At 41.0% G+C, this 12,070-nt stretch overlaps 1 protein-coding gene across 2 annotated transcripts in view; it reads left to right on the top strand.

Moving 5' to 3' along the window:
• SEC24B (SEC24 homolog B, COPII coat complex component) overlaps positions 1–12,070 on the top strand; it is a 91,460-nt gene that overhangs the window by 73,916 nt on the left and 5,474 nt on the right. For both annotated transcript variants that reach the window (XM_045284112.1, XM_045284111.1), the window contains 4 exons: positions 1,906–2,081; positions 2,959–3,096; positions 4,053–4,157; positions 5,061–5,153. In XM_045284112.1, the coding sequence (XP_045140047.1) occupies positions 1,906–2,081; positions 2,959–3,096; positions 4,053–4,157; positions 5,061–5,153 (512 nt within the window). The remainder of the gene's footprint in view (positions 1–1,905; positions 2,082–2,958; positions 3,097–4,052; positions 4,158–5,060; positions 5,154–12,070) is intronic.

The raw sequence follows: 12,070 nt of genomic DNA, 5'->3' as shown, positions 1-12,070 counted from the left end.
TCATCAGTCTGCTCCCCGAGAGTATTTGTGTTAGCATTTACAAAATGTGAACTAGACTACTCATGTGTCTTGACCAATATTTTTTTAATTGGGGCTCTTAAAGCTCTTATCACAATCCATACATATATCCATTTTGTCAAACACATCTGTATATATGTTGCTTTTTTTTTTCTTTTCTTTTGCCATCTTTTTCAAAACATTTTCTTTCTACTTGAGCCCCTGGCATCACCTCCTCGTTTTTTTCACTTCTCCCTCCCCCATCCTCACTCCCCCTGACCCCTTGATAATCCATATTCTTTTTTTCCCCATGTCTTACACCGACTGCTGTCTCATTTCACCCACCTTTCTGCTGTCTGTCCCCCTGGGATGGGGGCCATATGTCCATTGTTGTGATTGGTTGCCCCTTACTCCCCACCCGTTACCCTGCTAGTATTGCTGCTCCCCTTATTGGTCCTGAGGGGTTTATCTGTTCTGGATTCCTTGTGTGTAGAGCTCTTATCTGTACCAATATACATGTTATTGTCTAGCTAGATTTCTAAGATAGAACTGGGGTCATGGTAATGGGGGCGGGGGGAGGGGAGGGACAGGCAGGGCGGGGAGGAAGCATTAACTAGAGGAAGGTTGTGTGCTTTGTTGTGCTATACTGCACCCTAGGGAAGAACACAAACAAATTGACCAATTCTTTAATGTAAAAACCTTTGTGATTTACAATCACTAAAAATTGATAACAACCCGGATGTCTTTCAACTGATAAATGTCAGCTGAATGTCCTTCAACTGAATGAACACCCTGGTGCATCCAAACAATGGAATGCTGTTTGGCAATAAGAAAGATTGAACTATTGATACATAAAATGATAGGGATGGAGAAGATAAGTGATTTCCAGGGTGGGGGATTTAGGGGAGCTCTTTTGCTACAGAAGAGCAGGGCAGCACAGCATGGGGGTGTCTGTGGGTCAGGGGTGGCGATGAAATGGTTCTGTGTCTTGTGATAGTGAGTACTTGACTGAGTTTGACACAAAACAACCAAAGCACTATACAACCAAAGAAGTGAATTTAATTATATGTACACTTAAAGAAAAACGGTGCTTTGGGGAATTAAAATAACGCTGATTTATTTTTTGTTTCGTCTTTCATGAATTTCCCCTTTTCATGAACTTGTAGATCCAAACCGTGCCTTGCTGTTTTCCCATAGAGTCCTGAAGAAAAATCGTCAATGTTGCTCAATTTGGGGATTCTAATTTTAAGCATCATTTTACATCTAGATTTCAAATTAACTTTACTATAACTAGCTCTTTTTTTTTTTAATATAATTTGATTTTTACTTCTTGGGCATATGTTCACATGTCCATCTCTGAAAAAACTAAGTGGAGGAAAATTAACTTTCACGCTGCTCTCTGCCTCTCCAGTGTCAGAGAGAGGTGGGGTGCCATTCTCTCCCTATTTGTTGACCAAGAGTGGTTTGAAGGAGGACGCTTGAGGGCATGACAGGGGTTTTCGCAGATTGAGGGGGTATGCATTGGTTATGTGGAAACAAATGATAATTCGTAGTTGTGACTTTCATTTCAGTAAAGGAAGCATCACATGGGCTTTCTCAGAAGATGGTGAATGATACAAGTTCTCTCTGATTTTAATAGTGGCTCTGTTCAGACTTAAGAGTGGGGGGCAGAGATGAGTCCAAAAGAATGTAGACTTGTTCTGATGGTTCAATTTATTCAGTAGAATTTAGTTTGGAAACATTATGTAATCTAACATTTGTAAAATGAGAGAGCAATTGAAATGTGTATTTCTATTCACAACAGACTTTTTGCTTGGCTTTTAAAATAACGCATGGAAATCATCTCTGCTATTGATAGCAAGCACTAGACGTAATGACCAAACATCTTTTTGCTTTGCTTGGTGATAGCTGTGGATCGATCCATCTCATCAAGTCTGTCAGACGCGAGAGACGCCTTAGTGAATGCGGTGGTGGATTCCTTGTCTGCGTACGGCTCGACGCTCTCAAATTTACAGCACTCGGCGTTGATAGCACCCAGCTCCCTCAAGTTGTTTCCTCTCTATGTTTTGGCCCTTCTCAAACAGGTGCTCTATGGTTACACGTAATATAACTATACAGTTTTATGTAATAAAGTCTTTTTTCTCTCAATTCCCACACGTAAGGGGGCTTCAAAAATTTTTTGTGGCAAATACCCATTATCTTTTCATTCCATTTTCCCATGAACCTTTTGATGCCCCTCCTCATATGTAAGAGAAAAATAAAATGCAGAAATCTGGTTAAAAATAGATACCCAGAGGCTTACGATGTTATTAGCATTTGCAGCGTTTTGAAAAATAGGTAAGTCCAATGGGAAGCAATGCTGCTCAAGTATATGCCGCCTCAGATGGAGCCAAATGCTTGCTGGCTTTAATATGTGCGAGCAGATTAAATTAGTGCGCATCTTGAAAGAGATGCAAAGAAAAATTTTTCTTATTTATTGAATGTCTGTCCCTGGGTCAGGCCTCATGTTTTTAGAGATACTTCATAGCTAATACCATCCTGTTCATTTGACCCTCGGTCAATAATTATCTCGTTTTGCTTCTGATGACAGGACGACTCAGAGAAGCTAAAATACCTTACTGTCACAAATCTTCCTGTTAACCGTCAGAGCTGAGCATTGATCTCAGGTCAGGTCTGCCTGACTTAGAAACTCAGGGACCCAGTGAGGCCGTGTAGAAGTGCTCCTGTGGATTTCCGAGGCTGTGAATCTTTACAGGAATAGAAAGCGTCATGTTTTCCTGTAGGGTCGTTGATGAGTCAGCATTGACTCCGTGACAGTGGCTATCTATCTGTCTGTCTATTAATTTATTTTTGTCTTTTGACTTTCAAAGCCATGCTTTTTCCTTACTGAATGGTGCCTATTTGTTTCGATGTTTGTCCACTGTCCTTACATTTTATTAAGTAACGTGTCATTCTTTGTAGAAAGCATTTCGAACTGGTACCAGCACACGCCTGGATGATCGAGTGTATGCCATGTGCCAGATGAAGTCCCAGCCACTTGTTCATCTCATGAAAATGATCCATCCCAACCTATACAGGATTGACAGACTGACAGACGAGGTACGACCACTGCTCGTGCAGTTGCATTTTTTTAACTGGAATGCATTTTGGTGTCTGTTTCTGTAGCTAAGGTGATGATGTCGTATCAATAGCTTTTTCCATTCCTTTCGCCAACGATGGTAGTAACAAAGTGAATAAGGACACTGACCATGAGTCAAGGAGCATCCTAGTGGTACTGGGGCGTTAAGTATTGGCTGCCAACCCAAAGGTGGGAGGCGCAAGCCTGCCAGCTACCCTCAGGAGGAAGATGAGGCAGCCTGCTTCTGTGAAGATGTATAGTCTCAGCAGCCCTGTGGGACAGTTCCCTCTCCTGTAGAATTGTTCTGAGTCAGAACCAGGAGCAGTCATTGGGAGCTATGGATCTGATGGAATGGATGGACTGTCAGATATTATTTGTGGTTATGGAATTTAAAATAGTTTCATGTAGGAAGATGTTTACTTTCTAGGTTTGTTTTTAATATTTGTTATAATACGAGGTCATGAAGTGAGGATTTCCATCTATACTTTTTGTAGATACTGTTTCTGATAGAATTGGATTGTAATTTTTATCATAGGAAACCAAATTTTGTTTCTAACTATAATCCTAGCATGCAAATGTCTAGCTTTTTTTTCCTTCTTCCTTGTGTTAAAACTATACTTTTTGGAATCTTTTCTGCATTATCTTAGTTGAGAAATGTTTTTAAAAAAATTTTTTAAACTAGCTTGTTATGCAGTAGATTCAACCATCTTTTAATATATTCTGATCCCAAAAAGTAAATGTGACCAATGTATTTATGTTTTTACCTTTATAATTTGAATACATTTGACTGTCTTAGTTGAACAACCACGAGGATAATGTATCACCAGTACTCGTTTGCCTCTTTGTATTCCTCTCAAATGTCATTGTGCAGGTTTCCGTAGCGTTTCCGTGACCGCAGATAGACAGGTGAGCTCATTCAAACACTCTTCCTTTTCAGGGTGCTGTGCATGTTAATGACAGGGTTGTGCCTCAACCGCCTCTTCAAAAATTGTCTGCAGAGAAGCTGACACGAGAAGGTGCTTTCCTTATGGACTGTGGCTCTGTAAGTACCCTCTTCTGATAAAGGCTAGCCCTGTGCTAGCTGGCCAAGGAGAAGCACCCACCGGGCCCAGCTTGGTGATCACAGAGAAAGGTGGATTCGATACTGAGAAGGGAATAAATTGGTAACTAGCACAGAAGGTCAACTTATTTTAGACTTTCTTTTTTTTCTTTTAAGACTTTCATAGCTGGCATCATGTTATTAATTCTACTTGATGAAAGGAAATATAGAGGTAACTTTACCATTTAGGACGATAAATTGAACGAGACTGCATAGTTTATCTAATTCAATTTATATCCATGGTCAGAAGTCACATGAATTATTAGGAGTACAGAAGTTACCATGTGGGGCAGTGGTGAAAGGTGTCACAATTTTCAGATAGCTTTATAAATTATACCATTATAAGCAGGAAAATGGTTTTAATAGACATGGGGTGGGAGGGTGGTGCTGGGGGATCCTTAGGTTAAGAGACCATCTTAAATAACTTATTAAGTGAGTCAGTTATCCAGATCAAAGCATCACGTTCCTGTTGAGAAGACAAAATGAGGAAGAAACTAAAATGGGTTTGATCAGATGCCTTGAAATTTAAGCAGAGAAGATATGAATCCCTTTTGATTCCTGGATTTAGATTCACCACGCACCAGTTACAGCTGTGTCTCCTTCTCAGTGTTTATTTGAAATTATCCATTTGTGTGTGATCATTTTGGAAGAGCCTGGTTAAGCGCTTGGCTGCTGGGAGATAAGACGTAGCGACCTGTCCCTGCCAGGTCAGCGTCTAGAAGCGCCGTGGGGCCGACCTCCTGTGTGAGGACTGGGAGCCTCTGAGGCACAAGCCACTTGAGAGCGCACAAGCGTTTTCCTGACTGACTCGTTTTTTGTTTTGTTTTTGTTTCTTTTTGTTTTCAGATTTTTTACATTTGGATTGGAAAGAGCTGTGACAACAACTTCATAGAAGATGTGCTTGGATACCCTAATTTTGCATCTGTTCCACAGAAAATGGTCAGTAGACTTTGTACAACTTCACTTTTTTTTTTTTTAATTGAAATAACTCACACAAGAGTCACCATTTGAAAGTGTGAAATCCAGTGGTTTTTAGTAAATTCATAGTGTTTTGTGGCCAATGCCATTATCTAATTTCAGAACATTTCATCACCCCTCCAAAGAAACCCTTCCCTCCCAATTCCCCGTCCACACGCCCTGACAACCACGGGGCTACGTTCTTCCCTGGGTTTGTCTGTGCGGAGTGTCAGAAGCATTCAGTATGTGGCCTTTCTTGGCCAGCTGCTCTCTCTCGCCATGTGTTCAGGTTTGTTCTGTTACAGTCTGTGTTTGCACATCATTCCCTTTTCTTGGCTGAATAATAGTCCATTCTCTGGAGAGTGCACATTTTGTTAATGCAGTCATCAAATGTTGATGGGCATTTAGGGTATTTCCACCTTTCAGTTATTGTGATTGTGTGCTGCTATGAGCTTTGGGAGTTTCTGGAGAATAGGTTTTCCGTTCTGTTGGGCATATGCCTGGGAGCAGGTGGAGACTTCCTGTGTCGTCCCCTGACTCTGCTCCCCTCTTCGTGGAACTGCCAAACTGTCTTCTAACGGTTTTCACTTTAGATTTTATTGTTTGGCTGATAAATCAACATGATTTTTCCCCAGTAATTCTTTACTGTGTGTGGAAACTAACACCAGGGAAATATTCTGAAGATAATGCTGTATATTTAATTAATGTGAAAGCACAGCCTTATTCTTGGAGACTGTAAATATGCCATTTAATGTAATTCCTGCCATAATCATTTGTTTGTCTTTCATTTTGATGAGATTTTATTGTTTTGCAATTTGATCAATTCGTTCTGGGTGTCATTTCTAGGCAGTAACAAGCGAGGATGATAAAATTTGAAAAGAGATTAATGCTAGTGAGTGAGGGAAACATGAAAAATAAGTCTTACTAACAGATCTCTCTTGAAGCAAGCCCGGCCAGAATGCTCCTTAGAAGAAAGGATGGTTAGACTCTACCTCACGTACTGTGGACGTGCTATCAGAAGAGACCAGGCCCTGGACAAGGACGCCATGCTTGCTAAAGGAGAAGAAGCGTGACAAGGAGGGAGGTCCTCACAAGATGAATTGACGCGGTGGCTGCAACATTAGGTGCAGCACAGCAGTGCGTGGCAGGGTGAAGCAGGAGAGAGTCACTGTGAGTTGCACCTGATATACACCACCTCATGACAGCAGCGAGTAACCTAGTAAACCTTCTTTTACATCTGTAGTTATTTAAACATTATGTTACTGGCAGGGTGGACGGATTAATCGATTAGAAAAAAAAGCTTATAAATCTAATTCAAGAACATTACAGTGTGCTAAATATTGCATTTCACATCCCTGTGGGGGGTGAAAAAATGGGGTAGCATATATGCAAATCCAACAGCTAACATTGCTGATGAAGCAGAACAAATAGGAGGCCTTATACTCCTTGATCTCAAAACTTACTAGACAGCTATTTAATCAAAGCCTGATACTGGGTCATGGACCAATGGAATAAAATTGAGAGCCCAAAATAAATCCATCCACTTGTGAACAACTCATCTTCAACAAATTGTTGAAGTCCATGCAGCGGGGAAGAAGCTACCTCTTTAAATAAATAGTGCTGGCAAAACTGGATATCTACTTGCACAAAAGTGAAACAAGTTCCACACTTCACCCAGTACACAAGATGACTTCAAAATGGGCCAAACACTTAAGTATTACAGCTAGTAATATAACGTTCCTGGAGCATAGGGGACCTGATTTTCTCATAACCTATCAAGAACAAGTAACAGAAGATAAGTTAACCAACTAGGTCCTCCTAGCTATTAAATATTATGTCTATCAAAAAGATTTTGCCAAGAAATTAATAGAGAACTTTAGACACTAGGGCAAATCTTTGGCAATGGTGTATCTGATATGGATCTCTTAGTAAAATATATAGAACACTTCAATAACAACAAAAATACAAATAACCCAATCAGAAATTGAACTGAGGACATGAACAAACACCCCACCAAAGAAGACACTCAAGGAACCGACAAGTACATGAAAAAGTGGCACCAGAGAAATGCAAATAATAACCACAACGAGATACCCTGGTAGCCCTGTAAGCAAGGCAATAATGAAAACAAAACAACAGATGCTAGTGAAGTTGTGGAGAGATTGGAACGCGTCTATTGCGGTGGTGTTATAAAATGACCCAGCCACTATAAAGAATGGCATATTGCTTCCTCAAAACGCTAGAAGTAGAAATACTTTATGATCCAACAATTCCACTCATGTGTTTATTACAACACTATTCCCAATAGCGAAAAGATGGGACCAACCTAAGTGCCCATTAAAGGCTGAATACATAAGCAAACAGTGGTACGTTCACACAGTGGAATACTACACAACGGTGAAGAATGAGTTTATGAAACATTTATGACATGGAGGGATCTGAAGGGCATTTTTCTGAGTGGAATTAATCACAAAAAGTCTGTATTGTATGATCCCAGTGCTATAAAGAATAACTACACATACAGAAAGAAATAATTTTTTATGGTTACCATGGAAGCGAGGGGGAAACATTTTCTAGATGATAGACACTTGTTAATTTTAGTTTTGGTGACGGAAAAGGCAATCCTAAATGTAGGTGAAGTCAGTACAGCTTGACCAAGGCAAATAAAGACGCTAAGAAATACAGAAGAAACGAGGACAGTCTCAGTGAGTGCTGTAACAATTAGAATTTTGCAGCAATAGTAACAACAACCAAAAATATGTATATGGTTACATGGGTAGATCTTTATATTGGTATGGCTATAGGAAACGTGAGTAAAATGCACGTGCATGCATTGGAATGTCCTCAGGCTTACATACAAGGGAGCATCAAAGGGTATGTAGAAAAATTCCACTCTCTCAATTCAATTTTTACACCACTGTTTTGAATGTCCCTTGAATATGCATCTTATATACATTTTTGTGTGCTGCATACAGTTATAAAACAAAACACATGGGGACACAGTTACAGAGGCTTCCCAGAGATGGCAAAAAGCACCTGGGATTGATTTACTGGGTGAAAAACCTTAGGGCCATAAGGAGACAAACTACTCAATTGGCATAATAGTTCAGGAAGGTACCGTTGTACATTATAGTGTCTTGAGTAGCACTTTGAGTCTTAAATTCTTTCAAGTGTTCATGTGAAATACAAGTATTCGTTGTTTCTAATATAAGGAACAACATAGAATGAAGGAAACCAGAGACTTAAAGAAGAGCCCACATACTTTTTTTTTCTTTATTTTTTTAAATCTTTTTTTTCTAATCATTTTATTAGGGACTCATACAACTCTTATCACAATCTATACATAAATCAGTTGTGTAAAGCGCATTTGTACATTCATTGCCCTCATTATCCTCAAAACATTTGCTCTCCACTTAAGCCCCTGGCATTAGGTCCTCATTTTTCCCCTCCCTCCCGGCTCCCCTCTCGCTCATGAGCCCTTGATAATTTATAAATTATTATTTTGTCATATCTTGCCCTGTCCAACGTCTCCCTTCACCCACTTTTCTGTTGTCTGTCCCCCAGGGAGGAGGTCACATATACTTCCTTGTAATTGGTTCCCTCTTTCCAACCCACTCTCCCTCTACCCTCCCAGTATCACCACTCACACCACTGGTCCTTTAGGGATCATCCGTCCTGGATTCCCTGTATTTCCAGTTCCTATCTGTACCAGGGTACATCCTCTGGTCTAGCCAGACTTGCAAGGTAGAATTCGTATCATGATAGTAGGAGTGGGGAGGAAACATTTAGGAACTAGAGGAAAGTTGTATTTTTCATCGTTGCTACATCCCATACCCCCACCCCCCACCCCCGACTGGCTTGTCTCCTCCCTGAGACCCCTCTGCAAGGGGATCTCCAGTGGCCTACTAATGGACTTTAGGTCTCCACTCCCCACTCCCCCCATCATTCACTATGGTAAGATTTTTTGTTCTGATGATGCCTTATACCTGATCCCTTCGACACCTCCTGGTTGCATAGGCTGGTTTGTTGCTTCTGAGCTTGATGGCCGCTTGATTACCTTCAAGCCTTTAAGACCCCAGACGCTATACTTTTTGATAGCCGGGCACCATCAGCTCTCTTCGCCACATTTGCTTATACAAAACCCATTTGTCTTCAGTGATCCCTTCAACACCTCGTGATCACACAGACTTTTAAGACCCCAGATGCTATATCTTTTGATAGCCAGAGCCCACATAATTAATCGGCCACAGGAACCTGTGGCCTCCTTTTCTAACCCGAGACCAGAACTGTGTGGTGCCTGACCACCTCTCTGCACCATTCTGGTACACACTTGAAGGACCCGAATAGGATGGGAGAACCATGTGGAATAAAATCCAAACTCCTGAAAAAGGCCAGACCTCCCAAAGCTGGTAGAGACCAGAGGAAATCCCAAGATCATCACCCTGTGGTATTCTTTGAACTTGGAGCTGAAGCTATTTCTGGAGGTCACCTTTCAGCCAAATAATAGATTAGCTTAAAGAAACTATGTCATTCGTGAGGAATGGGCTCCCTTAAGCAACCATATAGTTCACCCTAACTCCAGAAGCAAAGAGGGGCCCGGACACTACATCAATGGAAAGAGAACAGAAAGAATGGAAATGTGGTGAATCCAATGTCACGCTGTAAACACGAGAGCCAGCGTGACAGAGCCATTCATATAGACATCGTTAAGTGGGAGCTAATGTGCAAGCTTTCACCTTAACCACCATAACATTTAATTTTTTATAGAATATTAAAATATACTCCTAGGATCCCTGATTAGCCCTTTGGAGGGGGTGGAGGAGGGGTGCATGAGAGACACTGGATATTTACTTTACTTCTTATAGATCATGTCAGAATAACTTTCAAATGGATCCAGAATTTAAATATAAAAAAAGGAAAACCATACATTGACCATTCGTACCGCCCAAGGACTTCTTTTTTTTTTTTAGGACTTCTAAGGAAAGCTATCGCACACCCCACCAACTCCCCCTAACCCAATAAAAAAAACTTTAAACAGAAAATGGGCAAAGGATAATTAAGTACTTTTTAAAGGGAAAATATAGTCATGGCCTCAATGAAGTTATGTTCAACCTCATAATTAAGGAAAACAAAATGGAATAACAGCATAGCTTTTTTTTTCACCTACCACAGAGATTATGAATGAATGGATGATGCATAGTAAACAAATCAATAAATAAGAACTTGACTAATAGTTAACAGGTACAGAGAATACGGCCACAGGTGCTTTGAGACACTGTTGATTAAAGTGCATCAGCACGGCCCTTTTTGGGAGAGCCATTTGACAACAGCTGTCAAAATGGAGCACATTCTATGGTGGTTTAGACATACACAAAAGCTTTGCAGCGTTGAATAATTTATCAAAAAGAATATAGCCCAAAGAGAAACATGCATAAAACAAAAAAAATGTGGGAAAATGGACTTAAAAGATGGGGGATTTTCCCCCCAGAAACATGTTAAAGCTTCTTCTTAGCATCCCCTTTGGTGGTTTTGTTTTGTTTTGTTTTTAAATGTAACCCTTGGGGCATAAGCAGTTAGGTATTTGACTACGAGCTGAAAGTGGCACTTTGAACCCATCGAGAGCAGCCTCCGGCCTCCGAGGGCAGCCCTGCCAGGTCACAGCTTGAAGCCCCGTGGAGCAGCTCTCCCTGCACATGGGGGAATCTAGAGTCGCCCCAACGAGCAACAGCCAGATACTCACATCGAAATGGAAATGAAGTTTGGCGGAGTCTAGGAGATTTTTACATTATATCCTTTTGAATTTGTTGTTGTTGTTTAACATTGAGCATGGATCATAAATCTTGCCAAGCCAACCCAACTTCTCCATTTAAATTTTATTACACACTCCATGCTTTGCATCATTTACTGCTAAATTGGCTTTGAAGAGAGAAAAACAAATCTTTTTTGTTGTTTTGGTTAAAAGATAGGCTGTTAGGTCATTCTAAAATAACTACACTTCTTTTTTAAGCGTGCCTTGTCTTTCTGTCGCGTGGTCAGGGAGGCAGTCAGTTTGCTGGGCCTGTCTAACACAGTCAGGAGTGGCCTTTCTGATCAGACGGCTTTTGAGCAGCATGTCTTCATACTTCGTAATGGTGTATGTATTTCCTTCGTAGTGCCCATTTTGGACGCATTATCTTTTCATTCTATTTTCTCTTCAGACTTTATTCTTTTTAGTCACTTATGCATGAAAAGAAGTAGAAAACAGACTTAGAAAAGACCGGTGATATTTAGCTTATGCTACTGCCCCAATTTAACCAAGCCCTCCTTACTAATAAAAGTGCTCTGTGATCATCACATTTCACGACCTGTGGCCATAAACTATACTTTTCCTCTGTGCACTAGAGAACCCTCTTTGAATTCAGAGGGACCTATCGACTTGGTGATATAATATAGATGTGTCTGGTTTCACAAGTTAGCTGACTGAGATAGTCAGTTTATTGTGCCAGCCTGGCCGATAAACACATGAGGGGTTAACTGAAGGGCGGAGAGATAAATGGCTCGGTGAGCCTCGCCCTTCTTGTCTCTCGCTCTTTGATCATCGGACCAGTGTGCGCTGCCTTGCGTGTTCTGTGCCTCAGTTTGCAAGCTACACTACCTGTGGAACACCTAACCTGTGGACTGTGTCACTGTAATTTGAGGTCCCTTTAAGACCTGCTTCACCACACAATTGGAATTTACATCTCATGACCTGGGGACTGACTGTTGGTGACCTGCCTTGCTGTTTGCTCCTGTGCCGGGATAGCCTGAATCTCTCTACAGAGGACTACCTAGCGGCCCTCAAAACTTAAAGGGCTGCCAGTGTCTCACAATTCTCTCACGGGAGTGAGTTGCACTGAGCCATTTGTACTGCTTTATAATTT

The sequence above is a fragment of the Echinops telfairi genome, unplaced genomic scaffold, assembly GCF_000313985.2.
Source record: "Echinops telfairi isolate 266 unplaced genomic scaffold, ASM31398v2 ScPeMD7_7468;HRSCAF=8506_0, whole genome shotgun sequence".
NCBI lineage: Eukaryota > Metazoa > Chordata > Mammalia > Afrosoricida > Tenrecidae > Echinops > Echinops telfairi.
Note: the sequence above shows the minus strand (reverse complement) of the source record. Positions and strands in the feature narration are given on the sequence as shown.